This window comes from Euprymna scolopes, chromosome 43 (genome assembly GCF_053919585.1).
Source record: "Euprymna scolopes isolate OS-2025 chromosome 43, ASM5391958v1, whole genome shotgun sequence".
NCBI classification, from domain to species: Eukaryota; Metazoa; Mollusca; class Cephalopoda; order Sepiida; family Sepiolidae; genus Euprymna; species Euprymna scolopes.
The window spans coordinates 5,871,107-5,896,975 of NC_136524.1; the positions used below are offsets into that span (position 1 = coordinate 5,871,107).

Consider the following 25,869-nt stretch of genomic DNA (forward strand, 5'->3'; position numbering starts at 1 on the left):
TAATAATAAAAAAAGTTCATATTTTCTTATATCGAAAAAACAAAACAAAAAAAAACACTTCGACTCAAAAAGCAAACGACACTTTTTTTTGCCTGATATAATAAAGAAAAAATGTTTTAATTAAAAAATTTGGAAGATAAACAAATGGATTATGTTTTTGTTTTTTACTTATCGAGTAAACAGAAAATGAAATCTTTTAATTCGTTTCGTCAAATCGTGGTGTGTGATCGAACCGGAAGTTCAGTTCGATCAACAAAACAGGTTCGCACTTACGGCTTACGAAAAATATATTTATTTTATTTAATATTTTAATAATTGGCGAGGTAAATTTATTTTAGTAACATAGAAACACCCCTCGACTCTAAAGATGGGTTGTCTGAAAATTTCAAATAAATTGGTAATGTAGAAATATGGTTGTATAAGCTTTGAACGAACCAAGAATTACACACACACACACACACACACACACACACACATATATATATATATATATATATATATATATATATATATATATATATATATATATATATATATATATACTAGCATTTCAGCCCGGCGTTGTCCGAGTGTTAGCAGGTGTATATTGAGAAAAAAAAGGTCGATTTTTTTTATTTGACCCCTATTATGACCCCTTAACATTTATTCTTTTGGACTCAAATCACGTTATTAAGTTAGATCCATGTCCAAGGAACCTATATCTAAAATTTCAAGTGTTTAGACCCAAAATTGTCGGAGGAGTTTGGTAGAGTTCTCAAATATCAAATCGTTGAACTTGATTCCTTAACCGTCAAATTTCTGGCCGAAAACGGATTACAAATATTTTCCCAAATCTCAGTACCCGATATATCAAATTTCGAGTCTGTAGACTGAGAATTGACAGAGTTATTGCGTAGAGAAATGTACACACACAGACACACTCACACGTTCACTTATATATATATATATATATATATATATATATATATATATATATATATATATATATATATATATATATATATAAGGTTTTCTTTTTTCATCCTTATGTAGTTAAATTCTTTATAATTTAAGACTTTTAAGAAATCGGCTTCTATTTAACAATTTTAGTTAAGTTTTTTTTTTCTTCTCCATATAATTGCATCCTCTTTTTTCATTATAATCTTCTTAGAAGTGGGATTATGCAGGTGCTAAGTCTGCGATTGGTTAAAATTAGTTGTTGTTTTTTTTTCTGGAATTTAAACTGCGTTCTTTATTTTACTGAAAGTTTCTTCAGACTATATACATATATATATACAGGGTGACCCAATGAAAACGGGCCCCAACTCTAATTAGCCCCCCCCCCCGTTTCTTAGTGTTTTGTCCGAACGAAATTTAACACAGTGTAGACTTTGTCCCAGCTCCACTGGAGTCTTCGTGCACTCACGGTCGTTGATTCTGCCACGTCCTGTAAAATAAGGGCAATCGATGAATAAATAATGGAGATATCACGTTTTTGGGGGTCACCCTGTATATATATATATATATATATATATATATATATATATATATATATATATATATATAGTTTAGAAATAATGTTAAAAAATGAATACTTATGGAAATTTAAAGTGGATATATAAATATTAGAATTAATATTTATAGGACAATTAATTATAATTAGATGAAAAGCTCTATATTCGAGCTAGAGCAGAGATAAAAAAAGAGAATAAAATTTTGTAAATTAGAATGTATGACATTTATTGTTCGACACAAGGGATGCAAGCTGAAAATTAAAGTTCCTTATCCCATGGAGTTTAAAAGAATGTCTTTTATTCTCAGATGGAAAATAGTAAAAAATACAAACTATTCCTAGGCTATAATTTTGGTGTTTTTTGTTTGCGGATTCACCAAAATATCTATTTTGGTTGGACTAGAATCTTACGAAAACTGCCCGCTCAGAATGCTACAACAAACTCGATTGCCCAATAAGAAACCACATAATTAGCAGACAGTATATTAAATCATAGAACACCACAAGGCAACGAATTTAACCATGCAGGACAAATTAAAAGGTTTACAAGAAGATAACGCATTATTTATTTATTGTATGTGTGAAGATAGAATAGGCTCGGTTTTCAATAATTAAATAAGTAAAACAATGCCGTTCCGACATAATTTATTGGGTTGAGATAAAAAGTTCTTGAGGAATTTTAAATTTTGCTTCAAATGATGTATTATCAAATTAGTTTGGTTATACCATCTTTACTTTATATATCATTTTAAAGAACATTTCTCACTCTGTCTAATCGTTTCAAATATCGTTTTAGTTACAGTCGTTTTAAAACAAGTATGTTTTCTTTTCAGAACGTAGATTACAAGACGAAAAAAACTAAAATTCGTAAAATTTTCTTATTTCAATTGAAGCTAGACTGAAAAGCTGAGGAAACAGCTCGTGATATCAACGAAGCTTTTGGTCCAGAAAACAAGCATCTTGAAAATGATGAGTGTAGTGGTCGGCCATCGGATGTTGACAACGATCAATTAAAAGCCTTAGTCAAAGCCAATTCACGCACAACTGTTCGATAATTTGCTTCTGAATTAGACGTAATGTATACGACGATTTCCAACCACTTGACAGAGATTTTAAAGACAAAAATTTTATAAATGGGTGCCTCATGGATTGAACGACGACCAAAATAAATACCGCTATGTAGTGTCCTCATACCTTCTTTTACGCAACAAGAACGACCCGTTTATCAACCGAGTTTTGACTTGCGACCCCCAGAGTAAATAATCAGAAAAAATTAATAGCATCTTAAATGAGGCACAGGGCATGTGGCAAAATTTGCGACCTACGAAAACGAGCTGTTTTGGTTAGAGGTGCACAAATGCGCAATGCTGAAAGTATGTAGCATGATATTAGCTTGCCGGGGCAACGCCGGGTAAGTTGGTCGATTATTATTATTAGAAAATTAAAAAAAAATGTGGACTTACAGCTTGGAATGTTTAGTCAGGAATTTAACTAAAAAATTAAATAAACTTGGTTAGAATTAAACAAATTTTAGCATACGTGAGAGATCGTGAGAGATTACCTGTTTTGTGTTCTTAAACACGTAATTGAGGTTTTATTGACGTAATAGGCAGTTAGTTAGCAGAGTTGGTGAAAACGCGATAGCGAACGGATCTGTGGAGGACCCAGTTGGAAGCAGCAAGACGAAGAACCAGTGAAAATGTATAAAGATAGATTTGATGAAAATGTAGAAAGAAAGATTCCAAAGAGATCCATGACTAATAGACTCGTTGTTTTGGCGTTCTGTCGTGTTTGAACAAATAAGAAGGTTTGTATATATGTTGTAAGAATATGCTCTAATAAAATCTGTCTATGAAAGTTTATATGTCACGGTTTTTTACTACGTGTATTTGTGAAGAAACAGCCTCATACATAATGTACATTTGTCTCTGCTTTATCGTTATTTTCATGGCAAGTGTTCGGCTGAGCTCCAATCTTTGCCCCCCCTCGTCAAACTTTCACGAAAAACACTCGTCTAGCCAAACCACTATCAATAATTTCACACTCTTTATCTGTGCCTAAACCTAAATGTAGATTCCATGAACAAAGTTTCTTTCTTATAACTGCACGCCTGTGGAGCTCTCTTCCGGTTGGCTGCTTTCCAGCTGACTACAATCCGTCCCCCTAACCCTAATCCAGCTTACAAAAATCCCACTACTTATGTTTACTATGTTATATTCACATTAACTAATGTATGCCCATTCACTCTTATCCTCGAGTGGCCTCCGGGCCTTGATAAGTAATGATTCCTGTGTAAAAAAGGAGGAAAAACAATAGGACATTTCAAGCACACAACGTTAAAGAGACATCGGTTAACTATACGCCACAGCATAACAAGCAGATCTTCTTACATAGTGGGTACCTCTTCGAGTAATCTCGAAAGAAAATCTCCAAAATGATAAATATCATCTACGTGTGGGCATACGACTTGGCCATCAAAAATGCGATGAGAGCACACCGTTTCTGATTCTAGAAATAACTATTTCTTATCCAAAAATTTGCAAAAAAATTTTAACCTTAAATTTTTAATATCAAACAGCAGATTTCCTATGAGTGTTGGTCCATGCCTCCAACCAATGTTTACACTATTATCGGACATTTCAATATCATTCAGCTTCAATTTCTAACCCTCGAAACGTGCCGGGAGTTACCCCCATAACACAGTTCAATTAAATTTTAAGAAATAGATATGTTTATTAAAATCAAATTTGCACTTCTCGGGTTTTTTGAACCGTTAAATCTTGAATCTTTAATATTTGCTTTTAAAACAGTTATTTTCTTATTATGTACATATATACCAATATTCTAGCAGGTCGCCCTACGTTGCCCGGTCCTAAAATACGCATAAGTATTACATTTTAATTAATACAGAAACTGAAACATGTTTATTCGAGTATTATGGGTTTTTTTTTAAACAGTACATTTCTTGTAAGTAAAAACATATTAAAGCTGACATCGAAAACAAACCTGAAGAAAGTGAATCAAGTACGATAACTATTAGGCCAGCTTGACGCGATCTTTACAAAGTGTTTTTAAAAATACTTATTCTTAACATACAGAAGCTGTCATGTTTCACTACCGCGCATGCGCATTCCTGAAACAAACAGATAAAAAATCCGATGATTCTCAAGCACCAATTTTTCAATTTTGACCTTTAAGCAGCTTATTTTCCGAATGAAAACCGATTAAAATGTTTTCCACATATATATCAAATTTCAAGTTTGTAGATGAAAAAATTTGTGGAGTATATAAGTTAAGAAGTTTCCCTACACACATTCTCACTTATATATATATATATATATATATATATATATGTATATATATATGTATGTATGTGTGTATGTGTGTGTATATAAAATAGATACTTAACAATTTATAAATATTATAATGCCAGAAGGTTATTTTATGATTAGTTTTCAGATGGAAACTACCCAGGTACACGGCATCCGCAAAAAGATTAAAGTTAGACGAAGTTCAAGCAAAATCTTATATGAATATAACGCCTCAACAACATTCCCTCTAATTCTATTAAGTTGCTACAAAAGTCTTTCATTAAATGAAAATGAAAGATTGTATGCTTTTGGAATTTCTCTTCATAACGATAGCGCAATTTTGTCTCTATAACTTGATTCCATCTAGCAAGGAGCTTATAAAATCCTCACCTGTAAAAATCTAAAGATTTTTACAGGTGAAATTTCTTCTCGTGATTTTAACCTAGTGTCATCTAAATGGTTTTGTGATCGTCAAAATAAGTTATAATCCGAAGAAGTCGAATCAGGAGAATATGCAGGATAGGCCAAGCATTCCCAACCAAATTCTCATGGAAGATATTTGGTCAGTGTTATTGTGTGTGTAAGCATTATCATGATGGAAGCTGACTCCGTTTCTCTTGACTAAAGAAGGTGGTTTTCAGGCCAACATGAGTAAGAATATTGCAAAGAATACGCGTGATGCTTTGATAAGCTGAAAGAAAAAATGTGTAAATTAATCATTAAGTAATAACAATATGCATAAGATATTTATTGACCTTCGGGCCAAGATCAAAGTGTAGTATCTTTTCTGATACTATACTTCAATTTTTTATTCTCAGTTAGTTTCAGGAGAAATTCTTCACAACTAAGACAATTTTTGTTTTCGTTCCTTTTCTCCACATTAAAAAACGACCCTGGTGTCTTACTCTGCCCTCGTGAGAAAGCAAAGTAAATAGAAAGAGTAGGCATTGTATTAAATTGCAATGCTTTAAAACAACGAAAGGCATAACAAAAGTATTACGCTATTTTGCAGATTCACGTCTGCAGTTTAAACCCCGTTTTTTATCCATTAGTCTTACTCGGCAACGCCCGGCGGACGATGGACACATGCCCGGAAAATACCGAGTGAGCTTATTCACTAAAAACCGAGGGACAAAAAGAAACGTGAGAGATAAAACGACACCAGCATGGAAGAAAAAAAGAAATCAAAGGAAAGAGTTTCATTGCACTTCAAACAACAAATCTTTATTCTTGTGACAACCAGCAAAAGCTACTATCCCTAAGGAAATAGCCTATCCTCAGAAAACCACAAGTTACCCGCCCCCTAAAAAGTGTACCCTAACCCTCCTATAATAAACGTAAAATGTTAAAAAAATCTTTTAAAAACTGTATTTTCAAAAAGGAATGATTACAGAACATGCATTTAAAAAATGCTACCGCCGGCTGCTTACAAAAAAAATAAAAACTTATCTTTGGAAATAAAAACTCAAAATTTGTTCAAAACTACGCTTCTTTGAGAACACTTTTCTTTGAAAAAATACACTTTTCTTTGAAAAAAAAAACTTTTATTTGAAAAAAAAAGTTTTACGAAAAAAAAAATTATATATATCCTACAAATAAAAATTTAATGAAATTTTTATTTGTTCCTTCAAATAAAACAAATACATTTTTTTATTAATTCAAACAAAAATTACTTTTCATAAAACAAAAAAAAAATATTTGTTCACTTATTCAAAAAACAAAACTTTTATTACAAAAAAAACAGTTTACTGTTTTATTGTTTTATTAACAATAAAACAGTAAATTTTATGAATTTATTATGGTAGGTTTACTTTTTTTTCCGTTTTTGTATTGACTTCCGTTCGTTTGATATATTCCGAAGGTTTTCGTCGTTCGCCAGGCGTTACTGAGTGAAACTCACAGAAAAATAGGATTTAAACTGCAGAGTACTCATTTCTGATTATGTTTTTTTCTGTGTCCTCTAAAAGATTGAATTGTTTCACCGTATATAAATGAAGTGATCAATTTATCTTTGTAAAATTTCAGGTTTCCCTCTGAACCGTTTCACGAATTTTATAAGCCTCGGGAAGTACGCCTCTTACAATTTAATTGAAATGTCTTCCTCACTGATATCCGATCTCGCCCGGAAAGCGTTCAAAAAAGAGAATGGCGGCCGTGAGAATGTACATAAAATTGCTGTTATCTTCCTTAGTGGTAAGATAAGTGACCCGGGCTTGTTAGTGTCCCATGCGAAATCTGCCAAAGCAAAGGGAATTGAAATATTTGTTGTTAACGTTGGCATTTTTCGCGATCGTCAATATCTCCTTGAATCCATTGCGTCTGGAAAGTCTCACATTCTGCGAATAGATGAGTCACGCCAAATGACAGAACTGTCCGATTCTCTTAGGACTCGTATATGTAAAGGTAAGTTATCATCATATTCAATCTAATAAGTAATAAGCTAAGTACATGTTGACAAAAGATCAAATCACTCATTTTTGTGGGAAGTTAATTAACATATTCAATTTAATATTATTTATTTTAAGTACTTTACATGTATTTGGATTTAAAGATATTAACGTAAAGATTTATAGACAGAAGTACAGACAGGAGCACGCTCGCATACACACACACACACACACACACACACACACACATATATAAATATATATATATATATATATATATATATATATGTATATATATATATATAGAGAGAGAGACATTTACATACACATACATACACACACAAACATATCTATATATATATCTATATATATAAATTTAATTCTTGGTTCGTTCGTTATTAATAGTCTAAATAACCACTGAGCCGATTGCTTCGACATTTTTGTATAATATGTTTACTGTGCCCATGCGTGTTTTTATATATCTCTTTTTAATTATAACATTATACTTAATTTTTCTTTAATAAGTAGGTGGTTTTCTTTGTACCGATGGGCCATTTTTTTTTATTTGGGGATATGTATTTATCACTGCCTGCCGTCACGTGACATCACTAAAAGGGTCTTTTGGTCTCACCACTACAGGCCGTGGTCTCGCTTAATGTAAAAAGAATGTTTACCCATATTGTAATATGGGTAAATGTTAAATGGATTTAATCACGTGATTATTGATAATGCAACCATGTGATTGAAATTTAATTTAAATTAACCACATGTGGTCGCTTTCCTCTCAAATATTCATCGAAAAATGGTAGGTACGGGCAAAAAGAATGCCGACGCTCAAAATGTATAAACATTTTGACCTCTCCCTTTGAATTGGTAAGCTCGCCGTGAAAACATTTTTCATAACTTTTCTTTTTCACGTGTACAAATATGTTTTTCCTTTGGGAAATTAAATTTAGTCCTTAATCTTTCAAATACAATCAAAAAGTTGTCGGAAACCTACAAAAATTTATGATAAATCGGTTGTCAAAATTACCCTCCCCTATTCGCATTCATTTATTTTTGCCCGATATTGGATATTAGCAGCAAATCGATCATTGTGGATCATCTTTCTACTATTCAGGAAATTAAAGATTCAATTAGCTTCCTTTTTCAGTTGCCTAAATTATTTAGTGTGAAACGAGTTTAGGAATTTATATCAAAATCTAAATATTATTTGTACTTAAAAAAAAAAAAACATTAATACACTAAGTTAGGTAAAATTAGCATAGAATGCTCTGCTTTACGGTTGTTGTAAAAATGGGACGGAAATTTAAATTTCGTTCCCTTTTAAATTAGGTACATTTTTACATTACGTCCAACTCATCGTTCACATTCGACTTGTCAACTTTTATAGGCTTTCGTGTATGCTGACAAGGTTAGGGGTGTCTAATCCGAAAGCCGTTCTTAATATGGAGAGGTTGGGGGTGCCTATTCCGAGAGCCGTTCTTAACATGGGTAGGTTGGAGTGTTCATTCGTTGTAAATGTACCCGACAACCTATAAATGTCGACATTTCCAATGTGGACAGTAAGTTGGACTTATGTAAAAAATAATAAAAAGATATACCAAACTGACTTTTTTCGTATAAAAATGGAATTATTTCCCTTTCGTTAATGACTTTTTAAAAATATTTTGTGTTTTATATATATAAAGTACAATTGTTGAATGTTATTCTTTTGATTATATACACAATTAAAAAAAAGAAAGATTAAAACGGAGCGAAATTTAAGTTTCCGTGCCATTTTTACAACAACCGTAAAACAGCGCGTACTAAGGAAGTTTTATCGTAAGTTATAAGTATCTAGATATACTTAAATTATATTAGAAACCGAGCGATCCATAAAAATCTGAGCAGCTGAGTGTCAAATCTGCTTAAAATATTGATAAAAAAAAGAAAAAATATAACCTCTCCCAAACATACTGGCAATAATTTGATTTCGTCCTTCCCTTGAGTGTTTCCAATAAGGGAGATTGATTTATTAGGATTTGCATTAGAAGCTGAGCACTTTTTAAAATTATCTACTTGTTGAATTTTTTGCATTTTAGTTAAATTTGTTAGTTTGCAATCGCTGATAGCCCATTCAAAAATTGAACAAAAGCCGAAATTAAAAAAATGGTATTTGACCCCCCCCCCGATTCCAATTATGGTTAGGGTTCGACCAGCAATCACTGGAGCGTTGTTCAAATATTGAAACACTAAATCAACATTTTATTTATTTTTTGTATAATTAATTAATTAATTAATGATGGGAGTATTTTTTGTGTTTATTGTCTTAACATTTGTTGACAAAAATAGTTTGTACATTCTCTTGAAAAAAATCAAACTTTTCTCTACGTTCACATAACTATTTACAGTGTTCATATAAAGCATTCATCTGTTCTTTTTATAATAAAAATTCTGTTTTCAAAAAGAAACGTTTACTGCCAAATTCCTTTTTTAAGTGCAAGTTTTCCTGAAAAAGACAAAAACAATTGCACTTAAATTTATGGTAAAATTTTTTTATCTTTTTTTAACCCCCCCCCAACTTTTATTGATAAAAAAATTGCAAAAAATAATAAAAGTAAATAAACAATACAAAAAGCAATTTTTCTTGAGGAATGTGTTCCATTTTAACAAATTGAGCAACAGCAACGCCGCGTGGCCGGGTACAGTATATACATATACATACATATATATATATATATATATATATATATATATATATATATATATAATTGAATATATATATATATATATAGTAAGTTATAAAATATATATGGCAATTAAGCTACACAGATTATTCCGCGTTTCATCCACTCTAGCATTCGTTGTGTGTGGCTTAATTGCTTTATATATTTTTATGCCGTACTACCTTTCTGTTATGCGGAGATAGGTAACCAACCCAGAACATTCTACACAATTACAATAATAATAATAATGTTTTGACCATTGACCCCGCTTTCCACAGTTAACAGATACTACGCTATGATCACAGCCTAAAGGGTATTAACATTACAATATATATATATATAGATATAGATATGTATATATATATATATATAGAGAGAGAGAGAGAGAGAGAGAGAGAGAGAGAGAGATAAATAGATAGATATGTGTGTATAGGGTTTGTTGGAGATCAACCCATCAAACGGCTCGATTTCTTGGTTCTTCGTTCTGTGCACTAAAGAGGAGGTTGCTGGCAGGCGGGGTAGTCGTTCTTTGCGTCAGCTTCTCTTGCCATGACTAAAGAAGTTTATCCTCACCTCTCTTGAGGCCGCGGATGACCTGGTGTTTCCACAGATCCCAAACTCTTGCATATCTCTTTTACATGTGTATTTGAATCGAAGTTGAAGGCGATCCCTTTTTCTCTTGCCGATTATCAATTCTCTTGTGGAACCCTGTCGTCTTCCATTCGGTGGACATGCTCAATCCAACACTGATGCAAAGGAGTCTACATCCTAGGCATATCTACACGAGGACTTCTATGTTGGTGATGAAATCTGACCATTTGATAACTAGGATTCTGCCTAGGTTGCGATTGTGAAAAGTGTGGAGGCGTATTTCATGATGTGCATAAAGCGTCCAAGAATCGCTGCTGTACAGCGTTGTGTGTATATACATATTGTAAGCCTTATGCACCATAATCTTGATCATGATTGTTAACTTTCTATTCTTCACACACTGGGGGAAAGTCTTGTGAATGTGGATGCGTCTGTCGAGATCTGGTCTCAAGTCAAGATTGTCTGTTACAGTCAACCCCATGATTACATCAGCATCAGACAAGGCCAAACTATTTGTAAAGAACTTGGCAGCTAATTCTACAAAAGGCCATCAACTCCCCATATTTCCTCCTATAACACAGAACACGTTAGGCAACATACAAATATCTGTGTATGAGGTCGCCAAGCTAATCAAGAACCTTGATTCCAGTAAAGCAACTGGCCCTGACGGCATCCCAATTATAGTGTTAAAAAAGCTTCAACCAGAACTTGCTCCCATACTTACGAAACTGTTTAAGCGTTGCCTTAAGGAGAAGTATTTTCCGACTCCCTGGAAAACCTCATCAGTATGCCCTGTATTTAAGAATTCAGATGATAAGTCATCTCCCTCTCAGTACAGACCAATAAGTCTCCTATGTGTTATGAGTAAGTTGCTGGAATCCATATTAAATAGAGAAATAGTCAACCACCTCAGCAGAAATAACCTTCTTAGTGATACGCAATATGGTTTCCGTTCTGCAAGATCTACCGCAGATGTGCTAACGGTTATATCTCACAGGATTAGTGAATCTCTTGACAAAGGCTTCCTTTCTAGGGCAATTGCTCTTGACATATCAAAGGCCTTCGATAAGCTATGGCATAAGGGCCTACTTCACAAGATTTCCAGCTACGGTATAACTGGAAATGTTTTCTCAATCATTAAATCATTTCTCTCCGATAGGCTCATAAGAGTAGTGCTCGATGAACAAAAATCAGAGGCCTGCAGTATTAATGCTGGAGTCCCACAAGGGTCAATCATGGGCCCAACTCTCTTTCTGATCTACATCAATGATCTCCCTAAACACATCGTTGATATCTATACTGATGACACTACGGCAACACATCAAAGGTTGTAAATGACAAAATTCTCTCTGATTCTCTCTCCTCTGATCTCGAGTGCGTAGTTCAGTGGGGGAAGACGTGGCTGGTTACCTTTAATGCATCTAAAACCAAACTCCTATCTTTACATAATCAACGCTCTGATCCCTATCTGGCATCAATTGTAATGGATTGCTCTCGAGAAGGAGAAGCCCCATGTTTTGACAAGCTTCTGGGTTTGTCCTTTACTCCTGATCTGAAATGGAACACGTACATGAAGTCTGTTGCCAAGGTCGCTGGAAAGATGGTGGGATCCTTCTACTGCTCCAGAAGATATCTCACTACTGATGCAATTCTCTATCTATATAAAAGCCAAGTACGTCCAAGGATGGAATACTGCTGCCATACCTGAGCAGGAGTTGCTAAAAACAGCCTATACTGCCTTGACAGAGTACAAAATAGACTTCGTGGCTTAGTGGGGGATGCCCTTTTCTCTTCCCTGCAACCTCTCTCCCACAGAAGAGACGTTGCGAGCCTATCCTTGTTTTATCGTGATTTCCATGGTAGGTGCTCGTCTGAACTCCCATCCCTCGTCTCCCCTCGCCAATCTTTCACGAAAAACACCCGTCTAGCTGAATCCACTATCAAAACTTTTCCCCACGTTTTATCTGTGCCTAAATCAAAACGTAGATTCCATGAACAAAGCTTCTTTCTTAGAACTGCACGCCTGTGGAACTCTGTTCCGTCTACCTGATTCCCACCTGACTACAACCTGGATGTCTTCAAGTCCAACGTAAACAAATTCCTGATAAACTGCCCCGTTAAGTAAACACTTCATTAAATTTCCACACTAACGTACTGTACTTGCAATAACCCTTATCCTTGAGTCGCTTCTGGGCCTTGATAAGTGGTGACCACCATGTAAAAAAAACATTCACGGCCTTGAGTTGGTAGTTGTTGATGGTAATTGGAGACGAGAGACCTGTGCCCTGGCACTTTACATTAGTCTTCTTCAAACTGATGGTCAGATGAACGTCATCACAGGCCTTGATGGAGCAGGCCAACGTCGTTTGCGAACAGTAGGTCACGATTGAGGACCCTGTATGTCTTGCTTTTAGCCCTTAATCTTGCAATGTTGTAGAATTTACCGTCTGAACGTTAGTGGGGGTAGATTCCCTCTGTGGAGTAACCAAAGGCCAGGTTTAGCATGACGGCAAAGTAGATACCAAACGAGTCGGGGCTAGCACACAGCCCTGTTTCACGCTTCTCCACCCGTCAAAATTTCTACATAAAATTACTTGATGATGCTCAGGAACCTCTCTAGTCATTCGGTCCTTTCCAGTACCTGGTACAGAATATCTTTTCTCACGAGGCCGAGGACATTGCTGAGGTTGATAAATGCTATGCACAGGAGCTGCTTTTACTCCCTACATTTCTCCTGGTGCCTTTTCACTGGACAGTTTATCAATAGCCTCGATGATCTCTTCAAGGGTTGCTAGATCATCCAGCCTCTCCATTGCAGGAAAGGGCTCGGCAAAAGATAGCGTGACGTCTGAGATGATAATCTCTCTGCAGAGACTAGATTAGTGCTCCACCCATCGAGTCATTTGCTTGTTCCTGTCGATTATGTATGCATAGTAGCATATTCACATGATCGAGGTCTTCGATGTTGGTGATGAAATCTGACCAGTGTCAAATTGATACCATCGTAGACACCCCTGATATTACCAGTATCGGCGGCCTGTATCGGTTTGCATAAATCTTGACTGCATGCTGGCCTTTGATGTGGGCTCCTCGGAGTGTTTGCAGCGTTGATTTTGCTGGTTGTAAGTACACTTTTCTTCCAGCAACGGAGTCAGCTCAATAGCATAGGTGTCAAACCAATCATTAGTACTACAATGATTACTTACGAGTGTGAATCATATTGTGGATCCGTTCCTATCTCCGCTCAGCATTCCCCCCGAGGGGAAGCTGGTCTCTAGGGTCTCAATCAATCAGTTGCTAAACAACTCCAACCTGTAAGGATCTTAGATGTTAGACGTGCTGATTTTTGGTTTGCCTGGTGGTCTGGCTCGATGCATCATCTTGGGTTCAACCAAATCCTGCTACACACCAAGACGTGATTGGGGTAACAATCGGCGCTGTGGTAAAAGCGTATAGAGAGAACGTTCCTCAACTGCGTGATGATCAGGTCTAATGGTGTTAGCACTTTAAGCAGGGCTGTTGTCAGGAGACCTAATGTTGAGGTTTAGTTTTGAAAAAGCTGTTGGTAATGCACTGTTCAAGGGGCCGTTGATCAGTTTCATTTGTGCTTTCAATGCCAGCATGCTTTGAAACAGCTGGCTCTTGGCGTATTGTCTGCTTTCATTCGTGCGTTGAAGTCATCAAGAATTACGATGTTATCAGAGGGCGGCACCTAGTTTAAGGCCGACTGCAACTGCTCATAGAAGTATCTTTAACCTTCGAGTTAGAGTAGGAATTCGGCGCGTATATGCTGATGTGTGACCTGACCGTCGGTCGTGCTGAGGCATAGTTATCTGTTATTTCCTTGCCAAACTCAGCCATGCTGAGCAGCGTGTTCCTCACAGCAGAGACAACGTTTCATTATTTCGTCAGCTGCTTGCCATGCCAAATGAAAGTGTAATCTTTCTCTGGAATTGAGCTCATCTCCGTAAGGGGGGTGTCTTCTGCAAGGCAGCAATGTCAACTTCAAATCTCCATCCTCCATTGTTGATGACTGCTTTCTTGCAAGCATCATCCACTGTTCGCACATCACTCCCGACTAATTGTCATCGTCCCCACGAGTTTCGAAGCAGTGTTCTTGATTGCCTTTGTTTTATTTATACGTTTATTGCTCAGTGCAGGATTTATAGACCACCTGTCATACCTCTTGAAGTCCTAAGCCTTACGCACCCGGTAAGGTAGATGGTCCATGACGAAGTAGAACCTAACTGATCAGGGACTGTGATTAAGCAGGCAGCAGCTACCCAATGAGAGTACGATGCTCCTACCCACTGACAGAAATGAGCACATTTTGAAGGGTTTTTATTGAATTTAAAAGACACCACAAATAAACCTAGCATTAAAAGTAAGGCAGATGAATCTTTTAATTTTTCGCTTTTTGAAATCAGGAACTATGGTTAAAATAGTCATTTAGATATAGCAAACATCTAAATGAGTATTTTAACCATAAAAACCCTTCAAAATTTGCTGACGAGGAGACCTTGCTTATTAAAAAACTATATGTAATTATTGTACGTAACTTGATGTCTACCACAATAAAAAGCATTGTTTTCCGAAACGATCGTACAGATAATTGATTTTGTTATTGTTCCTTCTTATGAAACGGATTTTTAATTTAATTATAATTTGATTTTTAAATTTTAAATTATCAATCAAATTACTTAATATTGAATTAGCTCTAGGACATTTACCTATCGAGCTTATTATATATCTAAATTACAACGAACACTTTCTCTTTCCTGTATTTTAATTAAACTAATAATTTCACTGTTACATTAAAATACACCCAGCTCTTTAGACTATTGTTCTAATCTCCTTTAAATTAATTTATATATATATATATATATATATATGGGTGTGTGTGTGTGTATGTGTGTATAATGGTTGTATAGATTGTTTTCCAAGATGTAAATCAACTGAAATCCACGTGATTATTAAAGAGTGCTCAATGGAGGACAGAGCTGATAAACAAACTATCTCACATACTATATGCATACATTTTTACACATATATTTATTATATAGTTTTATAGAGTTTTATATAGATCATATATTTTTATAGTCGTGAATTTATCTTACGTTCTTGATTTAGTAATAAAATATTGTGTAGAGAAAATGTTTTATTTTATTTTTTTAATTAGAATGAATATTAAATATAATTTTAAAAATACAAATTTAATTTTACTTTTGATTTTATTGTAAAATTACTTTACAAATACATATTATGATTCTATATTAAAATATTTAAATTTTAATTTAATTTTAAAATATAATTTCGATTAACTAACAACTCTATTGGAATACACTGAAATGTTAGTGGAACGGAAAGGGTGACGAATTTAAGTTAATTTTAATAAATTTATGAACTACTCTTTGCTTTATCTATATAGCTGATATATTTACTTGTATATCTTGATTTTATTTTAAAACCAGCAGTGGGACCCGATGTTACCCGGGAATGAATGAGGATCAACAAATGTTTAACCCTCCCACATTTTGTTGGCATCGAAATCAGTAAAATCACCCATTCTTCACGCAGTGGCTTAGTCCACAATACATTGTAGTCTACATTGCACTGTAGAGAACCTACTGTCATTTTGTGGCATTATATTTTATATAATGTCTTGAATTAAAGTTTAAAATTTAAATACCAAGACAAACATTTATTTCGAACACGATCCTGTCATATCAAAAAAAACATATTTAAAAACAAAACAGTATATTACATCATGGCTCCCCAGCAGTGTTGATCAAACACCACCTCCCTTAATCTTAGGAAAAAAACATGTTACAAATATTAGATATAGTTTCCTATTCTTAATTACTTTATCTAACTTATCCATATCATAAAAATGAATTTCTTACCTGTGATTTTTATATGTCGGGCATTTCTACTTGTACGATGATATCGGCTTCAATTAAAATTTAAAATGCAAAACTCAAGTATCATGGTTAAATTGTGCTCTTAGCAGATACGTTTCGAATGCACTCCTGTTACTTTTATATGTCGGACCTTTCTGCTTGTGCGATAATAAAACTTTTCAAATACACTTGTGATGTTAGGCTGTATAAGGCGTTAACTTAGTCAAAATCGCATGTTCTGATTTTTCGATTATCGATTACTGGTACTTATCGAAAACATTCCGATACAAAGCCTATCTAATAACACTGCCAGGGACATAAATTACATTTATGTCGAGTTTCAAACAAATCAGCCTAGACGTTTAGGAGTCCATAGTGAACGAACTCACACACATACACAGACCAACACACAGACAAAGTTCCTTTTATATAATAGTAGAGATATAAAGATTGCTATGTATGCTATGTATCCTTCACATGGTATAATATGCCTTTAACAATTCGATCCTCTTGTTTAAATAATTCTTACAAGAATGGTTAACGTTCCTTATTGAAAATATATCTGATTTGAAAGGGAGTATTACACACACACATACACACACACATACACACACACACACACACACACACACACATATATATATATATATATATATATATATATATATATATATACTCTCATTTTTTACATAAGAAATAATATATTGCCACACAGACATGAGCATGTTTCGGTCAGGTCGTTACTAGTAACTAGCTGACCGAAACATGCCCTTGACTGTGCAGCAACATATTACTGCTCATGTCAAAACAAATAGAAAGTATATCTTATTCTACTTCGGTATTGAGCACTCTTGTATTAACCTTTCAAATTCCATTGGTTACTTAACCTATGGAAAACAATAACCTCGGATTATATATATATATATATATATATATATATATATATATATATATATATATATATATATATATATATATATATATATATAAAACACTAGTGTCTGTAGGTATTTAATTATTATAGTAAAATATAATTTTGACAGCCCATTTAAGAAATTCGTTTCTTATCGTTGAGCACTTTCAGTTGAATTAAAGTCGGTCAATTTAGCTCTTATACATAGATCATCGTATAACGATTAGATCACTGTCTGACTGACGTAAATGAACATTTAAAATGAAGATGTTTAAATTCAACACTATTTCATGTCTCGTGGTGCGGGGTTCAAATCGTTCGACTAGTATTAATCGTGACATCCTGCACTGAAGATTCCCGAAAGGATGAAACACTAGTGTCTGTAGGTATTTAATTATTATAGTAAAATATAATTATATATATATATATATATATATATATATATATATATATATATATGTATATATATATATACTAGCATTTCAGCCCGGCGTTGCCCGGGTGTTTGGATGTGTATGTTGGGCATAAAAAAGCGGTATTTTTTTAAACTTTGACCCCTATTATGACCCCTTAACATTTATTGTTTGGACTCAAATCAAATTATTAAGTTAGATCTATGTCCAAGGTACATATATATAAAATTTCAAGTATTTATGCCTAAAATTGTCGGAGGAGTTTGGTAGAGTTCTCAAAAGTCAAATCGTTTAACTTTGACCCCTTAACAGCCAAATTTCTGGCGGAACACGGATTACAAAAATTCTCCCAAATCTCAGTACACTGTATATCAAATTTTGAGTCTGTAAACTGAAAATTGGCAAAGTTATTGCATAGGAAAATGTACACTCACAGACACACAGACACGTTCACATTTATAGACGCAACAAAAATATATACGTATACATAAATACATATGTAAACAATTTTATGTTCACTATAAACTTTTTACGCAAATATTATGCAAGTATAAATCATGTAGAATATCTGCATGAATATAATTACACGTAATAGTTAACTAAATGTGATCATCACATTAGAAAACCGAAAAAACCAATAAGGAATTAATTAAAATGAATGTTTAAAAGAATATGCAAATTAGCTAGATCTTTTGCAGATGAATACAATTCATCGACCCATATATAAGAAAAGTGTATGTTCTTTTTAAATAAATAGAAAAGAGGTGTTTTAATATGAATATCAATGCACACAAAAGAAACTCGAATTTATAGGAGTATATATATATATATATATATATATAAGCGCAAATAGTTAAGAAAACATGTTAAAAAACACTTTGAAAAAGAGTTAAAAACATATTTAATCTGAAAAGGAAACACTTAGTAAGTGGATAGTCCTTAATCCGCGGAGTTTCGAAGAAATACTTTCCTTCTCATCAAAGGGTAGGAATTAGCAAAATGCGGGATCGGATTTTACATACAAAAGTATTTGATGAAACTACAAGCAAGTCAAAGATCTTACTTGATAACAAAAAGTGAAGCAGAGGAAATATGGTGAAGAAAAAGGTGATTCATATATATATATATATATATATATATATTATTGTTGTTAGAATTAGTCGGAATTGAAATCCTAAATCTTACTTGATAACAAAAAGTGAAGCAGAGGAAATAAGGTGATTCATATATATATATATAGATATATATATATATATAATTGTTGTTACAATTAATCAGAATTGAAATCCTAAATAAAAAATATCAGACCAATAGAGGTATCAGAATTGGTGTTGACATCGGAAATTTTGTGCCTATTTGCCGATGCCAAAGCGCGTTTTTTATTTTTTATTTTTTATTTTATTTTGTAAGCAAAATCTTACATGACTGGTAATAATGATAAAATAATTAATATGTATCGATTTTAAAGTATTATTGAAAATAAATCGATAGATATCATTCCACAAGATGCAAACATTCCGACTATTAATTATTTGGTTGTTCCTACGAAACAGGTGCTGTCAAAAGTCGACGGTCTGATATATTGGTAACAATGGCTGGTAAGATGAACAACATTTTTTAATTTGGAATATATCTTTTATATATATATATATATATATATATATATATATATATGACACTATTGGTGTCATGAATGCATGCAGCGAGGTGCATATTGCGGTGAGAGGGGTGTTTGACCGGACGGGATAGAGGAAGAGAGGACAGAAGAGGAGGTGTTGATGTCTGATTGGGACAAATCAGAAATGTCTATGGGATTTTGTCAGAAATGGAAGAAACAAATAATTGTTTTTTATCTCATTGTCGTTATATATCTGTTAACATGAAAGGTTGTTTTTAAAACCTCTGTAGAGAGGTATGAAGAGATCCAGAGATCCTTAGGTGATTAAGGCTGACAACTTAGAATGGTGGTCAAGGGTAAGGGTCGCCGCCAAGCATTGTTCGACCTGGGGTGACTAGTCACTCCTAATTTGATGATAAGTAAAAACCTCAGTGCAAATGAGGGTTAAATTAAGTTCGAAGAGAAAGAGTAGAAATTAGGGGGACAGAGAGAGAGAGAGAGAGAGAGAGAGAGAGAGAGAGAGAGAGATGTTGAGTGGACAAGACGAAGGGTAAGCCCTAAGAGGAAGAAAGAAAGGGTGTTTGTAACCACTCTCTGAAAGAGGAGGTGGGAAAAGGGGTTGGATTTAGAAAAAGGAATTCTAAAAAGAGAGTAGAGTCGTAGCCAGCAAACTGAACGGCTGGGCTGGTCAAGCGCTCCCGATTTGGGAGCCCTCAGGGCCTGATGTTATGATGTTAATTAGCCTGTGTTAATGGGAAATCTGTGACTTTACTAGTCTGGTCTTACATCATTTCACTGCTATAGTCAGTCACCTCAATTTAGACAGTAGCTGTTATAAAGTAATGAAATAAATAGTTTGTTATTGTTATAAACCTGAGTTCTATTTGTTTGTGGTGAGGACTCTTCATTTTGCAGCAAGCCGCAAGCCACAAGGACCAGTGAAGTGATTGATGTACCCGGAGACTACCAACACAGGGTAGGAGAGGATTCGATCGAGAGGCAAAGTGCCCCACCATGAAAACACAGTGGGTGAAGACGATCAACAGGCCAACTTGTGACAGGACAATGTACGATCGAAAGAACACCTGTCATATCGGGTGGAATCCGACAAGGTTAAGGACACCCGGTGTGGTCGGTTCAGTATCGGTCTCGTTATATATATATATATATATATATATATATATATATACATATATATATGTGTGTGTGTGTGTGTGTGTGTGTGTGTGTGTGTGTGTGTGTGTGTGTGTGTGTGTGTGTGTATTTCGGCAGCAAATCATTATTCAAGCATGTCTAATTGAACAGATTTTTAATTCGCCGAGTGATCTTTTTTTATTTCGGCTGGCAGGTTGTTGATTATGGCGCCCAGTACTTATTCTCAAGCGCTTTCAATCGGTACATCCGATCGTCATCAGGAGTGGTTGCTGTTGTTGTTGTTGTTGTTGTTGTTGTTGTATTCTTTTCTTTATTGAGCCTTGGTGTATTTACAGCTAATTCTACCCATCCTGCACCCACCTTTATAACCTTTATTTATATAACCAATGTAACCTTTATAACCAATATAACATTTAAAAATAGAACTAACTGTAAATACACCCAGCTTCATTGAAGAAAAGAACGGCAGCAACAACAACGACAACCACTTTCGTTGCGTTTCTCAATTGTTATATTTTATTACTTTTACGTCCATGTTACTGTTAGTTTGTTATTTATATTGTAATTATTATTGTTTTGTTTTGTTTTTACAAGGGAATAACCACTTATCAAAGCCCAGGGGCCACTCTGCAACGCCTCCCGTGCAGCTCAGCTCAGGTGCATAGGCTCGTGATTGAAGTGCACCTGTAGCCGATACATGTGGCGTTACGTTACCCGTGGTTTCGTCTAGTGGTCGAATTCGTCTTCGGTCGTCGTCGGTCTCTCTCCCAGTTCTGCTTTCAAATCAGCTTCCAGCCGTCATCGGGGCTATCGGAGAAATAAATTGCATTCACAACGGCGTTCCAATCAAAGAAAAGAAAGTCAAAACTTAATTGGTTAACACAGAATTGATTATTGTCTTTGACTTTACAATATAATAGTTACACACTGCCTAATCATGCAACTTAGGGGGCTGGCAGTTTTGTTTCCTTTACCAAGCTCTCCGTTCTTCATCTACCGTCAGTCCACGGGAGGAATCAGCGAAAAAAAAGACTCCAATTAGCTAAGTGTCTTGTTTTTATCAAAACAGTAATTCCTCCGTCCACCTTTTTGGAGTTATTCTTTCTTCCTTTCCTTTCCTCTCCCTCTCTTCTTTTATCGTATCAATTTGTACTCCCTTTTCCTTTTTCCTCTCCTGAATTTCCTCTCTCTCTCTCTCTCTCTCTCTTTCTCTCTCTGTTTCCCTAATTTCTACTCCTTCTCTCGGCTTTTATCTATACCAATTTTTAACCCTCATTGTACTGAGGTGTTACTTATCATGTCACCTCCAGGTCGACCATGTCACTCAACAGGGTTTTAAAACAACATTTTCGTTGTTAACAAAGTTTTAACAGTCGGAACAAATTCTCGTTTGTCTTTCTCTTAAAGACCTCACCTCTGATGCGACCCTGTATTGCTTTTTCTGCCAACTCGAGAATCTCATTATCATTTATTTATTTATTTCCCATCAAAATATTCACTATTTCTTCTCTCATAAACATCTGTTTTTCCTTGACCAAGTGTCAGTATGTCCCCCCATACCTAATCCTCTATTTGAAAAGCAAGATCATCTGGTGTCGCCAGGGATCTCGTCATAACTCGAGGACATTGGTCAAAAGGACAATATCATAATAATCGTATGAAGTGTAAATTTTGTAAAATTGGATTACTTAAAGGGAACGGCTCATCAAGAACTTGTTTACATTGGACTTGAAGATGGCCATATTGTAGTCAGCTGTAGGTAAACGGAAGAGAGTTCCACAGGTGTGCAGTTCTAAGAAAGAAGCTTTGTTCATGGAATCTACGTTTATATTTAGACACAGATAAAGAGTGGGGGAAATTATTGATAGTGTTTTCAGCGAAACGAGTGTTTCTCGTTAATGTTTAGCGAGGGGGAACGATAGATTGGAGCTCAGACATGCCATGAAAATAACGATAAAACAGACAGGCTCGCAACGTCTCTTCTGTGAGAAAGAGATTGTAGGGAAGAGAAAAGGACATCCGCCACTAGGCTACGAAGTCTATTCTGAACTCTGTCAAGGCAAGATAAGTTGTTTCTAGCAGCTACGATCCAGATGTGACTGCAATACTCCATCCTTGGACGTAACTGTCTCTTATATAGGTAGAGTATTGCTTCAGTAGGTAGATAACTACTGGATAGATGGAAGAATCCTACTATTTTTCCAGCAAATTTGGCAACAGATTTGATGTACGTATTCCATTTTAGATCAGGAGTAAAGGTCAAGCCCGGAAGCTTGTCAAAACATGGAGCCTTCCCAAGACGATATCCATCCATTTCAATTGACGCCAGATGGGGATCAGAGCGTTGATGATGTAAAGATAGAAGCTTGGTTTTAGATGCATTAAAAGTAACCAGTCACTTTTTCCCTATTGTACCACATGCTCAAGATGAGGGGAGAGAGAATCAGAGAGAACTTGTTCGTTACTGGCCTTTGATGTGCTGCCATAGATGGTTGTGTCGTCAGCAGAAATGTCTATGAATTATCGAAGGATGTAATTTGGAAGATCGTTATTGCAGATCAGGAATGGAACTCTGAGGAACTCCAGCATAAATACTATGAGCTTCTGATTTTTGCCCATCAACCATTACTCTTATGAACCTATCAGGCAGAAATCATTTAATAATTGAAAAGACATTTTCAGCTATATCATAGCTGGAGATATTGTGAAGTAGACCTTTATGACATACCCTATCAAAGGCCTTTGATATGTCAAGAGCAATTGCCCTGGAAAGGAAGCCTCTGTCGAGATTACCTCATGTCCATTGATGATAGTTGGGATAGAACACATGCTTCTATTCAGGATCCTGTTTTCTATTTTCCAAAACTGGCGGAAACCAAACCGCTGCTCAGTCACTTTGGACTTGACGGACTGAGCATAAAACTCTCTCGCGTTCTTTATTACTTTTTACAGTGGTTACTGGCAGTCCTAAAAGCAGTTTTAGTCTCAGTAAATATGTTAGGTTGGAAGCAATGGAAAAAGTGATTTCTGTGCGCAAGGGCAGCAGCATATTCTGGAGAGAACCGCAGCTGGCTGTTAGGTTTTTGCTGGAAGTTTTTTGAGGGTATGAAACGGTCTATGCCTACAATTAACTATTCTGTCAGGCCTGATACTATAGAGGACACATCCTTTTTAAACATGTAACACAGAGGTAGATCTGATATAAATGAACGGAAGCTATCCCAGTCAACCATAGAGTATCGATATACTGTACGATGGAGAGGTATATCTGAGAACTTATTACATTTCATTTTTATCTTAACTGATACAACAGAGTGATCGGAAGATCTCAGTGGAGACAGAACAGAAGATGAACGTAGCTCAAGGCAAGTTGCGAGGAAAAGATCTAGGAGACTTGCATACTGACCGTCAGTATCGGGCGCACGTGGCAGAACCTACCCTCATCATCTCTCTTGTTTGAGTGGTTTAACCATTCCACATTGTGAACATTGAAGTCTCCACAAACGTGAACGTTAGCAGAAGGATGAGCAGATAGGATGTGGTCAATTTTCTCAGATATACTCTTAAAGATAGTAACTCCGCTGTTATGGGGACGATAGAAGGCAAATATAAACGCAGTCCTGTGAGCAAGTGCAACCTGGAAGCATAGGGTAATTTAGGAACTCCTGGAAATGTTCCTACCACATGGAAAACCATTTTTAATGTAGGCCCTTATTCCATGCACATGGCGATCTTGGGGTCCAGATTTGGATGTTAAGTTAGAGTATCCTTTAACTACGAACTCATCTAGGGAAATAGTCGGTCCAATGCCAGTTTCACTTAGGAATAATAGGTCTGGTTTAGTCTCCTGTAATTGGTTTTCAACCTCTCGATGTTAGAGTTGGGGACATGGTAGTGGGGGTCTATGTTGGAAGTTGAAGTTCTGGGTTTAAACGTGTTTTTTTTCTGGAAAATTTTATCATAGTTTTTTTTGATTTGTGGAATATCTTGACAGACTTGCTTAAAGCAGAGCAGAGAAGAGAGGGAAAGTAAAAGAGAAAACGAAATGAAGAAATATTTTTCTATAACACATGGTAAGGTAAAGTCGTAAAAATTTCCCACTAATATGGCATCGAGAGGCCCCACTAGAAGCTATTGCATGGTCCAAAATCCATTCACCAAATGGCAATACAGCAGCCACAGTATTTTCACCTGGTGATAAGACAGCTTCCTTAGTGGTTAAACCAAGGTTCGGGTCCCTGACTATCAGGCGGATAACGTCAGCTCAGATAAAACGTTTACCTCCAGCATCCTTATTAGTGACATTCCCATAAAGATAGATACAAAAACAGAAAATTTTCGACATCTTTGGCGACTGTTAACGCAAGATACTGCAAACCTACCATACAACTTTTTCGTCTCCCTTTATCAGAAAAATCATGCATTAAAATAAGGACTGAGAGACAAATAAGGAGAAACGAGAGTAACGGGAGCTGTCGATAACGCATCCACAATGCATTGTCTACTCTCCATTGAAAAGAATATAACAAGAATAGAAAATTCCGAATCTATTTAGTCTATATTTCAAATCAATTTGCAAGATTTTAATGAATACATGCATGAACGACAAAATCTGTTATTAAATAAAGCAAGCTAAATAATAAATATATCAATTAAAGAACTGCAATAAATATAAAAAAATTAACATTTGCCTAGAATAAAAAAAAACTGTTATTCCTTGTTAACTCCAAACGGGTTTTCTTATTGGAATCGGAACTCTTTTTTTATCTTCGGCTATGGCGGCTGCCAGCTTAGGGCCGTTGGATGAAATAAAATGGATGGAAGAATAAGTTAGCCCAGCCGTAAAAATTTATTTTGAGGTAATCATGGCAGAGGCTAGAAAATGCATAGAGTACGTCACAGAGGCTGGGATTACATTGGAGCAACCGAGGTTGCAGAAATTCGCAAAAAAGCCAATTTCCCTATTCATTATTATTACAGCGTAGTACATATTAACGATGAAATGTATGGGAAGACCGAGAACCATAGTGTCAATCTTTGAAGTTCCTGGTGTGGTGCCGGGCGAATATCTAGCGAGTTATCTTCTAAAGTTCAATGATCTCGGCTAGGTGAAATAGAGTGCTGAACCAGGAAACAAACATAGACGCTTCACTGCGTGCGGAGGATCATCGAGAGTCTACTGATCGACATATCATTGCCGGACGGACGAATCGTGTCTACAAACGGCAGGATCTTGGAGGGTTTCCGCTTTTATTTTCAGGATCTCTTCACGAGGGAGCACGGTCTGACTATTAAGCAGTTTGACACTTATTTAACCGACTTTTCTCGTCTTAAGGCGACCGAAGTGGCTAGGTGTGAAGGGTGTTTAGAAGAGTCCGAAG

General features: G+C 35.4%; 1 protein-coding gene across 2 annotated transcripts in view; it reads left to right on the plus strand.

The window, feature by feature from the left end:
• Positions 1-25,869, plus strand: part of LOC145268440 (collagen alpha-6(VI) chain-like) — a 101,574-nt gene that overhangs the window by 29,595 nt on the left and 46,110 nt on the right. For both annotated transcript variants that reach the window (XM_080124002.1, XM_080124000.1), the window contains 2 exons: positions 6,829-7,206; positions 19,269-19,313. In XM_080124002.1, the coding sequence (XP_079980128.1) occupies positions 6,829-7,206; positions 19,269-19,313 (423 nt within the window). The remainder of the gene's footprint in view (positions 1-6,828; positions 7,207-19,268; positions 19,314-25,869) is intronic.